This window comes from Miniopterus natalensis, chromosome 11 (assembly GCF_054644295.1).
Source record: "Miniopterus natalensis isolate mMinNat1 chromosome 11, mMinNat1.hap1, whole genome shotgun sequence".
In the NCBI taxonomy this organism is placed as follows: Eukaryota; Metazoa; Chordata; class Mammalia; order Chiroptera; family Miniopteridae; genus Miniopterus; species Miniopterus natalensis.
This window is the reverse complement of record NC_142091.1, coordinates 36,282,428-36,299,885: the sequence shown is the minus strand read 5'-3', so window position 1 is coordinate 36,299,885 and position 17,458 is coordinate 36,282,428. Positions and strand designations below refer to the sequence as shown.

At 40.0% G+C, this 17,458-nt stretch overlaps 1 protein-coding gene across 1 annotated transcript; it reads left to right on the top strand.

Moving 5' to 3' along the window:
- The first annotated feature begins 711 nt into the window (after positions 1 to 711).
- AQP11 (aquaporin 11) lies at positions 712 to 10,295 on the top strand. Its single transcript, XM_087821642.1, has 3 exons — positions 712 to 1,330; positions 5,225 to 5,341; positions 9,252 to 10,295. The coding sequence occupies exons 1-3, from the start codon at positions 712 to 714 to the stop codon at positions 9,329 to 9,331; spliced, it is 816 nt and encodes a 271-aa protein (XP_087677768.1). The 3' UTR covers positions 9,332 to 10,295.
- The last annotated feature ends 7,163 nt before the right edge of the window (positions 10,296 to 17,458 follow it).

Here is a 17,458-nt window from a genome sequence, read left to right as displayed (position 1 = left end):
AAAACGAACTTGATAATCAGGAGACCCTTGCACGCCCTTCACAGGTCAAACCCTGGTTCGCTGTTCTCCAGAGTCTACTCCACCGCACCCCGCGCGGCACCTCCACCTCCCACCTCCCCGTCTTCTCAGTCGCCCCATTAATAAAACACGAGGTGAGCTTGGCCTAGACGATCTTTAGGCGTCTTTCCAGCTTGACGGCTTTCCAGTCCCAGGAGCGGGGAGGAAAACCCTGTTTCCTCGCTTCAAAGCCGCCGTAGGAGCGCGGCGGTCGCTCCGGTTCCCACGCCCGCCGGGCCAGCCGCCCGCGCCCGGCCCCCGCCCCGAGCTCCCGGACCCCGCGCGGCGGGGGCGCGGGGCCGCAGGCGCATGCGCGATGGCCCTCCCCGCCCCCTGGCGCGAGCTCCGGGAGCCCGAGAGAGGGGCCGAGGGCATGTGCGTGTGGAGGCCGGGCTGACCGTTGACCCCTCCGTCAGAGCCCTAACCGAGCTTCCGCCCCTCCCCTCCCCTCCCCCCGGCTCCAGATGAGACGCCCTAGCCTGGAGCCGGGCGCGGGGGAGGAGCCCTCCAGCGCGAAGCCGGGGCCCCAGCCCGCGTAGAGTCCGCCCGCCCCGAGGGCCTGGGGAGGGGGCGGGGCCGCGCACTTCGGACTCCAGCCCGCAGAGCGCCGGCGGCCGAGCGCACCCCGCCGCCTGGTCTCGAGGGGAGCGAGCCATGACGGCGCTGCGCGGGCAGTGGCCCGAGGTGCGGGACACCTGCACCTCGCTGGGCTTGATGCTGGCGATCGTGCTGTCCGTGGCGCTGGCCCGCGTGGTCCTCCAGCGGCCGAGGCACAGGCCCACGGCGCACACCTTCGCCTTGGAGTTTTTGGCCACCTTCCAGCTCTGCTTCTGCACCCACGAGCTGCAACTGCTGAGCGAGCAGGAACCCGCGCACCCCACCTGGCCGCTGACGCTCATCTACTTCTTCTCCTTGGTGCACGGCCTGACCCTGGTGGGCACCTCCTGCAACCCGTGCGGCGTGATGATGCAGATGCTGCTGGGGGGCATGTCCCCCGAGATCGGGGCGGTGAGGCTGTTGGCGCAGCTGGTCGCTGCCCTGTGCAGCAGGTACTGTGTGGGCGCCCTGTGGGGCCTGGGACTGACCAGGTATCACGTCAGCGAGAGGAGCTTCGCCTGCAGGAACCCCATCCACGTCGACCTGCCCAAGGCCGTGGTCACCGAGGCCGTGTGCTCCTTTATCTTCCACAGCGCTTTGCTGCACTTCCAGGAGGTCCGGACCAAGCTCCGCATCCACCTGCTGGCGGCGCTCATCACCTTTTTGGTCTATGCAGGTTTGTTACTCCCACAAACACTTGGCCCGTCCGGAGCTTCTCTGACCCGAGGCTCTAGGTGCTTTACCAAGGTATATCGGGAACCCCGCAACCTCTGGGGCGTCAATACTAGGATCCCCGTTACCCTAACCGTTGTGCGTCCCGTTCTTTACAGACAGGGCCGAAACAGACCCTCCATTCAGGGCCTTTTTTTGAACCCTCAGAAAAAGGAGCCACTTCTGTGCTGAAACTGAGAACCTGAGAGAGATGGCCAAGGGTTCAGATAGCCCACGGAGGGGTGTTTGAATGGTAGAGAGGAAGATAACTTACCAGCTACCTCTTTCCTCAAGCCACCCTGGTGCAGATCCTGACGCTCACTGAAAAGTGATCCTGGGCTTTAAAAGGTCCTTCCAATTTAAAGCGACATGATTGGTTAGTAGGGTAAGAGTGGCGAGTAGAAATTATGTAGCTCTATTTCCTACTTCTTTTCCTGAAAAATTACTTGGTCATTTATTTGCTTAATAATTCATCTTGAGTAATAAATGAACTTTGAAGTGACCGGTCAAGAAAGATGTTTTAAAATTAAAACTTGCTTGAAATTAAAGGTGCTTTTTAAAAACAACTCTTGAGAAATCTGATTTCTTGTAAACCATCTGTTTACCTTGACAGATCTCGGATGGGAAAACAAAAGTTTAATGATGGAATATGTCGTTTTAAAAGATTACAACAAAATATCTTCATTGGGGCTGTATCTGAATTATAAAGTCTTGGAGGCAAGGGAATTTGTAGTTAAGAGTTTACCTTCTGCCCATTAAAAGTGAAACTATGAGAAGCAGCAAACCTTGAGATGGGGACTCCTACACGTATCCTGCCCTCCTGGGGTAAAAATGACTTTCCCATGTTTTCCTTTCTTCAGATCTAGTACCGTTCTTTTTGTAGACATAGATGGAAATACAAGGTATAGGCAAAAGGGCGGCACATACGCTTATTTGAGGGGTTGGTGAATAGTTGCTTATTAAAGTTTTAGGTTTTGGCTAAAGCAGAAACATCCCCCATGTATGAACAGGATCATCCCTTGAAAAATGTTTTTCCACAGTTGAGGACGCTCAGAAGTCACCAAAATGGGGCACATCAAAATAATTATGTATTTTAAGACAGAACGTAACTGTCCAGCCGTGTAGCCACAGGCTCCTTGGAGAGCCAGTGACCAAGTGTCTGACTGTGTATTGACTTAGCAGCCTGCCCTTCGATGTGCAGACGGAGGCCACTGATGTCACTACCACTTCTGTACTTACTGGCTTCCCAAATAAAGTGGGGGGGGGAAGCTGTGTGATTTATTAACATGTTAGAGGTATAAAGTTACTAACGCAGACTTAAAGCAAATCTTCTTGAACTTAGGTATGGGAAATTTTAGCTCAATGAACAGTTAGCTCTTGCTGTGTAACAAACCACCCCCAATCTTAAAATGACAATTTTATATTATTTTTCATGATTCTGTAGGTTACATGGAAAATTCATCTGAGATCAGCTAGCTTGTCAGCTGGTGGGGCTGAAGAGTCAAGGTAGCCTCACTCAAGTGTCTGGCAGTTGGTGCCAAAGTGCCTGTTCTCCTTCCTGTGGCCTCTCATCCAGCAGTCAGACCAGCTTACTTGTATGGTCAGGGCAATGTTCTAAAAGCAAAAAGTGGAAGCTGATGGGTTCACTGGGACCTGAACCTAGAACTCACACAGCGTCTCTCATATTCGGAATTCACGTAGCATCACTTCTGCTGCATTCTCTGTCTACACAAGTCACAAGCCGGTCTACATTCAAGAGAGGAGAAACAGACGCTACCTCTTGGTAGGAGGGGAAGCTTCCATCAAGTCACACTGAGCAGAACTGGTGATGTGAGGATTCAAAGATAAAGGGAGTTTTAAGTTTTAGGATGGTACAAGACAGTGTTCATAGACATACTGAAAGTCTTTGCCTTTGGAATACCAAAGTAAACTATGAGGGCAATGGTTGTCTATTTTTATTGATAAATGCAAAAAAAAAAAACACCACAGGTCACTTACTATATTATCACAGCACATATTACATTATATTGTAAAGATCGGTGGGAGTCCCTGTCTTTCTGCCCATGGTGTCTAGTACACAGGGACACAATAACTTTTTGTGGAGCTCAACTGAAATGATTACCTGCCAACCAAACAATTCTATTAGCCCTTGGCAGCTGCAGATTTAACATTCCAGGATTTGGCTGTTTGCCAATGATTCCGAAGGCCCGAGATATGATTTAATTTATAACTGCTGAGGCATGACTACAAATCATGCTATGAGGCCAGCATGCTACAAGAAAACTTAAGTGAACTTGGTTCATTGCTCAACATCTTCAATGTTTTCAGCCTATCAAGTGTGAAATCTGGGTAAAATTGGAAATTTCCAATTTTACTTTGCTGCATTTTATGAAGACAGTTAACATGCTATACTGATGTGTGTCAGTATAAAATCTGTGAAGATCTTGGGCTCTCTCTGTGTGGCTGAGTCAGGGGCAGATGTGTGTGCCCAAGCTTCCACATGGAAGAACCACCAGAAATGTCTCTCTCAGGGATAACCTTAGGGCCACAGCCCTGCTGAGTACTGTTGGGCACGCAGTCATCATCCTCTTTCTTTTCTTGCTGTGTAGCCAGAGCTATTAACTCCTAGGCCCCATGTCAGAGATACCCCAGATGTAGAGCTAGACCATGAATCCTGAAAAGTAGTCAACAGAATTTGTGCTTACCGTTCATGACTACTCAGTCACTTCTTGGTAAAAAAAATTTTGTAACCACTTTACTGAGGTATAATTTACATACCATTCAGTTACTTCTTCAGGGCTCTCTTGACAAGTAAAAATGGAGTCAGTGATAATGCTTTGATTCATTTTACTTTTTGTTTTCAACACAAAGGTATGCTAATACCCGAGAGGAACCTCGGGTATTGTATCTATTTTTAAATGTATTTTCATTTTATTTTTATTATTCATTCATTTAAACAGGTCAGGGTTAAGGGCAGCCAAATCTCCTGTTTTATAAAACCTTACAGGAACAATATAGCAGATTCACTCTGAATGTATATTTTACAATAATAGAAAAAACAATGGATTAACTCTCTTAATGTCCTTTTTTTTTTTTTAATGTTTTTATTGATTTCAGGGAGGGGGAGGGAGAGGGAAAGATAGAAATATCAATGACCAGGCATGTGCTCTGACCAGGAATCAAACGTGCAACTCAACCAGCAACCTCCTGGTGCATGGGACGCCGCCTAACTGAGCCACACCGGCCAGGCTTAAAGTCCTGTCCTTTTTTCTGCACCTGGCATATTATAATCTATTTTTATACTCTATAATATGACCAGTGATTCTGCAAAGAAAGATCAGAAAATAAGAATACAGTTGGCTCCGGTATTTGGAACCCCACAGGTTCCGAATCCATGAATTCTGAATCCAGGGACTCAACCAACCATGGATCAAAAATATTCTTAAAAAAAGTTACGTTGTTGCTGAGATTACTATGTAGACAGGCCTATGATAACTGTGTCTGTACTATGTACACACTTTTTCTTGGCATTGTTCCCTAAACAATAAACTATTTACACAGCACTTACGTTGTATTGGGTATTATAAGCAATCTTGAGGTGACTTAAAGTATACAGGAGGATGTATATATATATATGTATGTTATATACAACTACTATGCCATTTTATATAAAGACTAGAACAATTATGGATTTTGGTATCTGCAGGGGGTTCTGGAACCAATGCCCCATGGATACCAAGGGATGACTGTATTTGATTACATAAAACAAAATAGTCACATTTAGTAATCCCCTTATTTTCAGTTACAAGAAAATGTAAGATAAATGGTTTGGTATCACTCTGCTTTAAATGTGTTACAGGAGGAAGTCTAACAGGAGCTATATTTAATCCAGCTTTGGCACTTTCACTGCATTTCAAGTGTTTTGATGAAGCATTCCTTCAATTTTTTATAGTATATTGGCTGGCTCCTTCTTTAGGTAAGCATATTTTTATTTAATATGATTGAAAGATTAGATTATCTTAAAATATGATATGGAATGTCACTGTAACATGTCAATTTCCAAAGCCAGAGTAGGCACAAAAAGGAAATGGAAAAGGTAGTTAATATGCCTAAAATAACACTTTATGTTGTGCAGTATTCTTTAAACTGTTTTTATCTTCAAAGAAACAACATTGTGTAAAGGTAGTCAGTTTCAAGTATGATACTACTTTTAAAAACCCTCCAATATGAGGGCAAAAAGTGAGGAGTGATTTATTTCAGTAAAAAATAGTATTTTGTATTTTTATTTTTTTGCTAAAGGAATTAGTTTTTTTCAAATTTGTGAGCTCCAGGTAAAATACTATTTAGTTCATTTGACTCATTTTACAGAAAAGCATCTCATGAAACAATGTGTACCTGTAATGAGCATAGTTATATAAGTTATCAGCATTTCTTGACTGTATAGTCATTTGTTTAAGCCTGATTATAATTCCTAACTATAAATGAATATGAGGATGCCTGGCTTTCTGTTAGTTCATCCTTATTTTTATCCACAGTTAGCATTTTGTCGATTGTTGCTCATTTCCTTTTTAATTTTTTTAAAGGGTACATATAGAAGGGACAGCAGCACAACTCTGAATAGCCCTCACAATTAACTCCTACCATTTACCTTCTACGCCTTTATTTAGTATCTGTCATGCTCAGTAATAATATATATAGGTCTAAACATAAAGAATATCAGAGAAAACCTGCATTTTAAAATGCCAATAATGGTGCCTTACTTTAGTTCAAGAGATTGCTAGTATTTTCTAATAATAAATGCTTTAAAGATATATTTTCTCAATTTTTTATTTTTAAGAAGTTAAAAATGTCACTGAAGTTAATGAAGCTAAAAAGGTCACTAATTGGACAGGTCTAGTGATAGTTTTCATGTGGAAAAATCTCTGCTATGTATTACTTGAAATCAATATATATTATATGCATATTTGTTAATGTGTTCCAACTATGATTTTAACAACAGGCCCATGATATTAAGGAATTATTTCACCCATTACTTGAAATAACACTAAAAAGTTGGCCTTTCCAGAAGAATTTTTTAAGAAATCAGAAGTAATGACATTCTCTGTAAAAGGACCTGACATTTTACTTTAAACACGTTTTCAAGGCGAAATCACTCAGTAACTTCTTCCTGAAGAAAGTACTGGGAAAAAGTCGAATGACAGATAAAAATGAAACAATCATCTCAGCCCTTTTAGAAAGTATACAGACTAGAGAGTACCAGGGAGGGAAAACAGGCTACATTCTTTCTTTTCATGTTCATGTGGTCTAAACAAGAAGGTAATATCATGTATGGCCATTACCAAAACATTTTAAAGAACCACTTATCCAAAAACCCAAATGAAAAAAAAAAAAATACACTTTTATCCATTTCTTTGCTTCCTATTTAAGGAATCTTTTTTTTTTTTTAAATCCTTACCCAAGGATATTTTTTCCATTGCTTTTCAGAGAGTGGAAGGGGAGGGAGGGAGAGAAAGAAACATCAAAGTGAGAGAGACACATGGATTGGCTGCCTCTCACACATACCCCGACTGGGGCCAGGGACCGAGCCTGCAACCTAAGTGCGTGCCCTTGGCCAGAATTGAACCTGGGACCCTTCAGTCCTCTGACCGAGGCTCTATCCACTGAGCCAAACTTAGCTTGTTGAAAATAAGCATTCAGAGATTCTTAGTTGGCCTAAACACCTCCTCCTAGCTTTTTTCTAAATAGACCCAACATAAAATTCCTGTTGTACTTTTTGGTTTAAAGAGGCATGTTCCTATACTTCTTTAAGAGATTTATGAATGAGAAACAATACAGTAATCCTTCGATATATATGGAAAAAGACGTGAATAAAGGGCAGTTTTTAGAATACCAAATTCCAGCTTACAATGAAATTTTGTCAGGGGAAAGGCCTCAAATGAAGTAAGGTCACAATTAAACTCTAAGCAGGATGGGAAATATAATGAATTATATTTTTACAAGAATCATTCAAAGAGCTAAGTAAGAGATGAGGAGTCAAAACCAACCCCGTGAAAGCTTCATTCGGCAGCGCCGAGGAGTGAGATGGACAGTAACCCCCTCATAGCTACCTTCTTTCCTTTTTGACCAAGCAGGGAGCAAACTATTGTTGGAAACCAGACCTTGTTCTTTTTGTTTCTCTTCATAGCAGATATTATAAGTCCTTTAATGCCCAGTGCCATCTCCCCAAAATTAATTTAAAATGTTATGTGATTATAAGACTGTATATAATATTAATTCTCTAATTTACACATTTCATAGAATGAAAATTAGCAAATTACATTTGCTTATATGAAATGGGAATTCCACTTTAGAAAAAAGGTTTTAAATGTAATGTCTTATATTCTAGCTCTGACTTTATCAAGAAAATGTCAAATTTGGTGGATCAGTTAACATAGGGATTGTTATGACATTTTTTTCATTTCAAGCCTTTGGTTGCAAAACAGACTCATCTTTAAAAAATATGTTAAGCTATCCAAATGCTAATTAAACCTTAAGGTTCCTGTTGTTACCAAACAAGAGTAATATAATATCAAATCTGCATGTGACAAAACTCTTTTTTTTTTTTTTTTCCCAAAAATTCTCTTAATCCTAGTTAAAACTGACTTAGAGCTTTCAACCCCAGTACGTTAAGATAAACGCATTAACTATTGGACACTTCCCTTTCAAGATACTGATTTGAGCTGTGTGGCTCCCTCTACTCCATCTGTTTCCCATTAAAATCCAACCAGTACCTACATGTTAGATTTGTCTGGTGTGACCTCAAAATAAAGATTTACTAATATGTGATTTTTTTTTTTTACATATTTAAAATTTCAGCATTAACCAAAGTTTTGTTTGTAGATATTTTGCTTGATACAGCTTTAAATGCTATTAAGGGCTAAGATTGATGGAAAAAATGAGAAGAGATAAGGTAATCTGGCATATTGTTGTTTTATGCATTTCAAGTGGAAACTCCAGGGTGCTTTCAGCTGTTTTATTCTCTCAGTACATCCTTAGGGCAGCGATTTTCTTTCTTTTTTCTAATCCTCACCCAAGGACATGACCCCATTGATTTTGAGAGAGAGAGAGAGAAACATCAATGTGAGACAAACACTGAGCTGCTGCCTCCCACATGCACCCCTAAGGGGATGGAACCCGTAACCTAGGTATGTGTCCTGACCAGGAATTGAACCCTCAACCTTGGTGTACTAGACAATGTCCCAACTGATGTGAGCCACCCAGCCAGGGCTTTCGATTTTCAACAGGGTGCCAAAAGAATGTGTAAAACATGCAATACCTGACTATTTAGTAATCTAACCTTTTCCCTCAGATTGTCAAACAAAAATTAAAAAAAAAAAAAAGCCAAAAGAACTATAGCCATCCAGTGTGAATGAATCAAAATTATACCTTTTCTTTGGTCAGACAGGCAAAAATATATTTTTTAGTAATCAGCTTATGTGTGCGATAAAAAGGTTGAAAATCGGTGCCCTAGGGGATAGGGGACAGGTTGTTGCCATTTTAAAGAGCAAATGGAGACCCAAGTCTAGAGTTTCTCACTCAGCAAGTCAGTAATAGAGCCAGAACTAGAACTCCAAATATTTCCATTTTGTTTATCCTTTAAATTCATGTTTAGACCTTACTAGTTTTACCAAGTGCATACTGTTTTTAAGGATTCCTGGTTGAAGAAAAATAATGCGAGAATATTAGATTTAGAAAAGATCTACATTTCATGTAGAATCGATGTAGCTAATTATTTTAAATATTGCTTCCCAAAAATCTAGGTATATAATTGTACATAATCTTAAATTATACCCGCTTGGTGATTATCAACTTCCTTAGAAACTGTAACACTGTACTTTATCTTTCAGGTATATTGTCGATGATTCTGACATTCAGCTTGTTCCTTCCATGGCTGTATAACAACCATACAACTAATAAAAAGGAGTAGCTATTCCAAGAGACTCAGACTAAGTCACAGGACAGTCCAGCTGGATGTGATAAAGATTTTATCACCTCAGATTCAACACATTGGCTGCACTGGATTCATCAGTCACTTCGAGGAAGCTGCCTTAGTTTCTATCACTGGGACTTGAAAAAATTAGGCATCCTGTATTTCTCAGTTAAGACTTGTTCTTTTGAGTGTGTATTAAATGCTGCTAGAAAAGACTCACTACATTAAATATAAATTGAGTGATAACTGTTAATTTTTATGAGAAAAAAAGTGAGTACAGGAAGAGAAGGGAAAGGAAGGTGATGGCAGGCCCAAAGAGTGTATCAAGTGTCTCCTGAATGAACAGGATTTTTAACCAAAGTACTAGTCATGCTTACAAAGCTGGAGAGACGATACTTTTCAGCCAGTACCTCACACAGTGATACCCAGTGTCATCTTTCAATAGGAAAGTTGCTTTTGGAAGTAGATTATATATCCACTCATACTCCCGGGGGGGGGGGGTCCCCTAAATTTTAAATATATTCTAATGTAAAATATTTTCTCTAAATAGACTGACTCACTAGCTTTAGGCAAGGTGTTATTCTTTAATGGGATATAATAAAACAAAGCACCCATACAAAGTCAAGATGTAACCTTTTCACACTTTCACTTGATCCTAATCAAAGTAGGTAGGGCATGTATTTTTAATGTTTTACAGATAAGGAAACTAAGTCTAGGGGCGTTTGCTGTCCTGCCCAAGGTCAAATACAGCCAAACACCATCTTTAGGAATTCTACTTCAATATAAAAAATCTCAGTCATCAATATAACTAAAGGAAAATTGAAGATTTTGAAGAAACAGTAAATATTTTATAATATTAAAATTTGTTTAGGAATTAACTAGTTTTTTTGTTTGTTTTGGTTAAGGCTTAAAGAGCCTTCAAATTTTCCTCTATCAGAAGCTTTCCTTTATTGTATGAGGTCTACTGCATTGAAAGTTCAGGCCACAAAAGGTTAATGGTGTTCCTCTTCAAAGGCAATTCCATTATCAGGGTTAGAAATGAAGTAAAAAAATATGGGGCGAAACAAAATCTATTTGAGCACTAATCAGTTAAAGGAAGTGCTAAACTGCCAGGCACTTCAAGTGCTGCTTGGTGGTCAACTTGTAGATAGCCCCTCTCTTCACACCTGCAGACTGAATTGCAAGGCTGCAGACCACCCAGGAAGGCAGCCAGCCAGTCTGACGACCATGGACCCGAAAATACATGCTGCAGTAGTTCCTATTTTAAAAGCAGAGTTCATAAAATTGGAACAACTAAACACAGTCTCTGACATATTTTATTTAGCCTGCACAGTATGTATAAAAAGCTAGTATTTTAAGTCTTTTTCACATAAAAATCCAGTTTTCTCTTGCAAAATATCAAAAGATCTGGCACTACTAGGCCTGAATTCTGCCATGGAAACAAAACAAAATGGTTGTTCCCTTTAAAATGGTCCCTTTGCCACTCTCTGTCTTCCAAACATGAAGCTGAGTTTCACTTGTATCATGGCTGTTTTTCTTAGACTTTTTTTATTCATGTCTCTTATCACGAGGACTCTGTGGTTTAAGAAAAATTAGTATTAATTTTTGAAAACATCCAGCCCTCTAAACTTCACTTGTCAGAATTTGTGTGACTTCTGATAACACTGCTTCTCCTGAATCCCTCTCAAGTGGTAGCTTTCTCTACCAAACCTCTCTGATACCACTGGGCATGGAGGTGGCACAGGTTCCTTTCTCCTCGCTGCCGCTTCCCGTCTATTCTCTTCTGCTGCCTATTAAAAACATGTCATCAGCCTTGGTTGGTTTGGCTCAGTGGTTAGAGTGTCAACCCTCGGACCAAAGAGTCACAGGTTCGACTCCCAGCCCCGGTTGGGGGGTCGATGTGATTCTCTCGTTGATGTTTCTCTCTCTCCCTCCCTCCCTCTCAAAAAAAGTCAATGGAAAAAATATCCTCAGGTGAGGATTAAAAAATAAAAACATGTCACCACACATGGCATCTGCTACCTGGGTACTTCTCATTGCAGTTATCTACCGTATAGTCCCCTCAATTCCCCCTTGTTCCTTTAAGAACTTAGTTGCTGTCTTTCTCTCTCTACAATACTACTCCAGTTGCATTTCTTGATTCCAATGCCCATACATATGATGCTTCCAGTGTCTTGGCCTCTCCGTATGCTGGCTGAACTGAAAGGCTCTTCAATAATTTCTTCATTCTGTCTCAGCTACAACTTTGATCATAACCTTGAACTTGTCATTAACAGTAACTCAGACTCTTCTATGATCTCAACACCCCACTCTCCAACACTAACTCTTCTTTGCAGCTCAAGGACCCTATTTCCAATGGTTCCTTGACCCCCATGGGGAACTTTTGTCCACTGATACCAGCCCCTTTTCACATCTCTCACTTCTTTTCCAAGTATTCTCTTCTCCTTAAGCAGCTTACATTACACACTTGCATACAATCTTAACTTCCTTGTTCCTCTATCTCTTCATACTCACATGGCTTAACCACATCGAGATTAAATCCAACTGTCTGCTATTCCATGCTTACGCCTGAATATGAAATATTAGAAAAATGAGAGATGGCCGTGGGACAGTTCTCTAAAAGAGTTTTGCTGTAAAGGGAAAAAAATGTGGGCAGTAGCTGAAGGAGACAGTTGGGTCAAGAAAGAATTTTTTTTTTTTTTAATGGGAAAGATATCAGCATGTTTATATGCTGACAGGAATGCTGCAGTAAAGAAAGTAACTGATAAGGAGACGGAGGGGAGATTTCCCGAGTCCATATTTTTAATAGGTTAGTGAAGACAGAACGGAGTGCACAGCTGAAGGGGCCGGCCTTACCTACTGAGGGAAGGTGACACGTTGGCACAAGAAGTTAGGTAAGCAGATGTGTTGGTGGGAGTTTGAAGCCTTCAATTTTCCTCTTCCTAGGTTCTCTAGAAGCATTCTAATCAAGTCCAACATCCCACTGAAATTCCGGCCAAGGATTTCCATGTTGTTAAAGCAAGCCCTCATCTTTCCTACCTATCAGCACCTGATATAACTGATTGCTGTCTCCTGAAAACACGTTTCCAGAAAATCATATTCTCAAGTTTCATTCATTAGTTCTCCTTTCCCCAAACTACATGATAGTTCCCCAGGGCTCAGTTCTCTGAACTCTTTTCTATTTATACTCACTCTCTTGGTAATTTTATCCAGTCCTGTGGCTTTATAGCAGCAACTATATCCTAATGACTGCCAAATTTATATCTCTAGCGTATACAACTGTTCTGAACTTGACACATACTCATCTGTGTATCTGACAGTTCTCCTTGGCTGTCTAATAACTCAAGTTGATACATGCAGCTCTTCTTAATTCAAACTGCATAGTTTATCCAATCTATCGATGGGTATTCCAGTTATTCACTTAACAATTTTTTTTAATTGATTTGAGAGACAGTGAGAGAAACAGCGATGTGTTGCTCCACTCTTCCATGCACTCACTGGTTGTTGCTTATATGTGCCCTGACCCGGGACTGAACTCACAACCTTGACGTATCAGGATGACACTCTAACCAACTGAGCCACCCTGCCGGGCACAGGATAACTACACTTTAAACCATCCTACATAATGAATAATTGTCCTTGCTTCTAAAAGCATACAAGATTCCACAACTTCTTGTGGAAATATTTTTCAGCTTAAGCACTTATTTAGATCATTTTTCTTTAGCTTTACAAATCCCGGACTCTAGGCTTCTATTTGCTATACCAGCTTCTTAACTAGCATCTTTGCCTTTAGTCTTCCTCCGTGACATGCTACATACCCAAGCTGTCCAGACTTGAAAGTCTAAGATATATAGCCCAGTTTCCTATTCCTCAGGTTAAAAAACAACAACTATTGGGGGATATATTAGTTTTCTAATGCAGCTATAACAAAGTAGCACAGACTGCATGGTTTAGAACAAAAGAAATTAATATTGTCTCACAGTTCTAAAGGCCAGAGGTCCAAAACCAAGGTGTCAGCAGGCCCATGCTCCCTCTAACGGTACTAGATCTGTTCTAGGCCCCTCTTAGCTTCTGGTAGCCCCAGGAATTCCTTGAATTGTAGATCCAGTACTACATTCTCCCATCTTCACATGCCTTCCTTTTATTCATATCTGCCTGTTTCCAAATTTTCCCTTCTTATAAAGACACCAGCCATACTGGATTAGGGCCCATCCTACTGATTTAATTTTAAATTGACTACCTCTGTAAAGACCCTATTTCCAAATAAGGTCACATTCTGAGGTGCTGGGGTTAGGACTTAAACGTATGTTCTTGGGGGGGACACAGTTCAGCCCACAAACAGGAGGAAAAAACTTGTTCCCCTCCTTTCCATCTCCTACTTCTCCCAGAAACAACTATAACCACTTTCTTATGTTCTTCCAGAAATATTTTATGTATTTACAAGCATGATACAAATAACTGCCACTGTAACATCCAGTCCCATGTGTTCTATATAAAATATCTTTTGCATCTTGATCTTTTCCATTCAATGTATCGTGTAGCTGATTCAGTATCAGTACATGAGTACTACCAAATTCTTTTTAAGGCATAGTTTTCCGTCCCTTAAACTGTGCTGTAAATTGACCCAGGCCTAATTATAAACATTGAAGTTGTTTTTAGTCTCTTGCTTTTATAAATAAAATTGCAATTAATATGCTTACATACATAACTTTTCCTAATGTGCAAATTTATCTATAGGATGAATTCCTTTAAATGGACTTTCTAGGTCAAAGAACATGTACATTTTTAAATTTGACAAATAGTGTGTCCCTGTTTATAAAAACCTTTCTTAACTTTTACTATATACAATCCCAATTTATTAAACTTCTTCCCAGCATCCAAGCATCCTTCTATTTGGGGTAATCCTCCACTGTGAGAATCTGGGCAGGGGCAATGCCCTCCAACTACAGAAGCTGACAGGGCCAGACACTTGTCTTCTGTCCCTGGCAACAAACACAATGCCAACCAGGACTTTGTGGTCACTCAAAGACATGGGGGCAATAAAGAAATCGGTCTAACAGCAACAGAGGAATCATAACATCCTATGTAAACCACTCCTAGTTGCTAATCTTTTTATTAGCCTGGTTTATTACAGCTTTCTGGTCTATTTGCATAGGCTCCTAATAATTTTTCTGTTTAAATTAGCCACATTTGGATTTATTTACAACCAGATCTTGGGCTGATCATTTTGGTCATACTTTTATGAACATAAATTGCTGCACTATCCTCAAATTTGCACCATACACTATAAAGGCTTAGACTGCTGTATTTTTGGGTAATACACATTTGTTGTTGTCATAATTTAATCGGCTATTTACTGCTACTATTGATATGCTAGACACAATTCCTTTTTCCTTTTCTAACCTGTTGCATGCCTAGAAACTAGACGCTCGGGTACACCAGACCTGTTTGTAAAGAAGTAGAGACATGCAATGAAGGCCTGAAGGTCCTATGAAAAAAATGCAGATTTCACCACAACTATTTTAACTGCTCAGTGGATTTTTAAATTTCAGGCTCCTCAGATATGTTCCATGAGGTGAGTTAATGTTGTATTTGTAGCTTCTCCTTTCCCCTATAAAAAGAAGTAATCACTACTATTGGTAATAATTAACAATTTACTGTGCCAGTTCCTAGGCCCTGTTGTTCTGAGTATATTAGTGATTCATATAATCTTCAAAATAATTTTTAAAAACCCTAAGAATTAGTTAGCTTGCATACACTTTTATTTAGCCTTCTTATCCCCAGGTTACATGTTTTATCTTCTTAAAATTATGTTAAAACAAACCCCCCCCCCCCAAAATTGTTAAAAATCAGTGAACAATACTAGCTTCACTGCTCTCCCAAAAGGTTTTCTGACTTCTCAGCTAAAATTATGAACTCCTCCATGTTACATAGTGGTTTTATTTATGTATCTATGAACAGACAGGGAGAGATGCTAGCAACAATGTTTCTGTTTCAGCTTCTTTAGCAAGAGATGGTAGTAATTCTTAGAATTCTCATAAGAAATTTGCCTAGAATTCAATTACTATATATTAGCCACAGAAGATGGTAGCAGATGTAGATTCACCCATTCTAGAAATACTTTTAAAATGGGATTTGCTTGAGAGTTAGCTTATACTGGTAGTGCTACTATGTGAAATCCTGCAGATAAACCAAATGCTATCTAAGTATCTATCTCTCTGAACAATAAGTAATCACACTTGTCTTTTTCTAAAAGTAAAGGACTATAAATTATGGTCATCTGTGCATAATCTCTCTTTAAGAATACTGGCAAAGATCCTAACATATCTCAAAATGCATAATCTACAAAGATTTAAACAAGCTTATTTGAAAAGTAATATCTGACAAACTGATCTGAGGGAGGAGGAAACCCACTGGGATCCTATCTTAATGAACACATATTAAAAACGACAGAATCTAGCAGATGACCACTAACTCTAGTCTTTAGGGATATTTTAAAAAATGGCTCACATATGGGCGGAAAATGTCTATGCCTTTCTTTAAATTTTCTCTACATCAAGAAATAAAACAATTCTAGTAACCCTACAATTAAACTCAAATAGAATTAAGAAATGTTGGCTTGCTGAACATTATGAATTTCACTTTTTAAAAGTCTAACATAATCTCTTTTTCTCACCTTCTATTTTCTCAGAGCTATACTGACTGGTATTACAGAATGTGACAGCTGACTCTTGGAAAGCCGTTTAGTCTAATCCCCTTCGTTTTACATATGAGGAAATAGGTCCAGAGAGGTTAAGCATCTTGTCTGCCCCATCAGGAGATGCTTGGCCTCCTGCATCTTATTTGAGTACATCATCCATAATACCAGGCTGACCACAGCGGTGCCTACAGGAAAACACAAAGCACAGAATCTTCTCCACATTTTGTTGGTATGTTATCAGAGCACTTGGTTTCATGAAAGTTAAGATTACAAGTCTGCAAGCATAACTTTAAAAGGAGTTCAAGGGCGGCTCCCTCTTTGAAGCATGCCTTTCCCTCCCCCCTCCCCCCAGCTGACTTTTCCTTGCCTCCGTCTTTCTCCTGTGCTTGTCCAAGGGCCCTTCTTTTGCCTCTGTAACTTGTTTCCCGAGCCCATTTCTTCTCCCGCTCACTTTTTCTACCTCTGTGACTTTCTAAATAAACTTTCTCTTATAAAATAAATAAATAAAGAAAAAGGGAACTCAAGTATAATTTCTAAGATCAGCCCATGCATGAGAATACCCTGACTGCTTACTGGAATAGATAAATGTCTAGAATAGAATGAGTGCTGCTGAGATTTGCAGCAGAGAAATTTGGGAACTTCCTGTGCTATCCATTGAAATTTTAACATTGAAAACCCCATAGTAAAAAGAACTTGCTTCTTTCCAGCTGCTGGTAGATGGCAAGGCTTAAAAATCACAGCTCACTATCTCAATGACACTAAGCATTACTTTACCTTTCAGTGAAACTATTTCCTTCTCTCTAAAGTAGGATAATAAAAACCCCTACACCTCATATGCAGTCATGAATATTATGTACATAACATATGTAGAGAACCCAGGGCAGTAGCTGGTACAAAGGTCTCAGTACATTTCAGTGTCCATTCCAAGTGAACCTTTTACTTGCATACTATAACAAATTCAGTATTTCTGAGAGGGTCCAAAAAAGAAAAATTACTTTTTCAGTCTACCATGAAGGATGAAGGGGAAACCAAGTGAAAGTGTTGAAAAGAACACTGGGCTTAGTGGTGACAAAGTTTAGTAACTAATTAGCATAGCTTTTCTCACCTTGTTTTTAAAGTCATATAATGGTACTGAAGTTCAAGTATAAATCTGTAAATACAAATTGAAAACTGAGAGTTGATAAGTATGCTATAAGAAATTACTCCTAATCCAAGCAGAGGCAGCAGAAATTCCTTAAAATGTGCTGAGTCCTTGCCCTACTAAATATTTGCCAGAAGCTCTAACAATGTACTTTCTTACTCTTTTTATGTTCATGTTCTCAGTGTAAGTCAAACAATAATAAGACCAACAAGATTCTCATTTGTTGCCATTACTTTAAAAAAACAGTTCTCATTAATGGTTTTAGTCAAGAATGAGAATACAA

Bases quoted from the DNA above. Each gene is read 5' to 3' on its own strand.
- AQP11 (XM_087821642.1), top strand. From the start codon at position 712: ATGACGGCGCTGCGCGGGCAGTGGCCCGAGGTGCGGGACACCTGCACC. The intron at 1,331-5,224 runs GTTTGTTACTCC...AATGTGTTACAG, and splicing joins CACCTTTTTGGTCTATGCAG to GAGGAAGTCTAACAGGAGCT. The intron at 5,342-9,251 runs GTAAGCATATTT...TTTATCTTTCAG, and splicing joins TTGGCTGGCTCCTTCTTTAG to GTATATTGTCGATGATTCTG.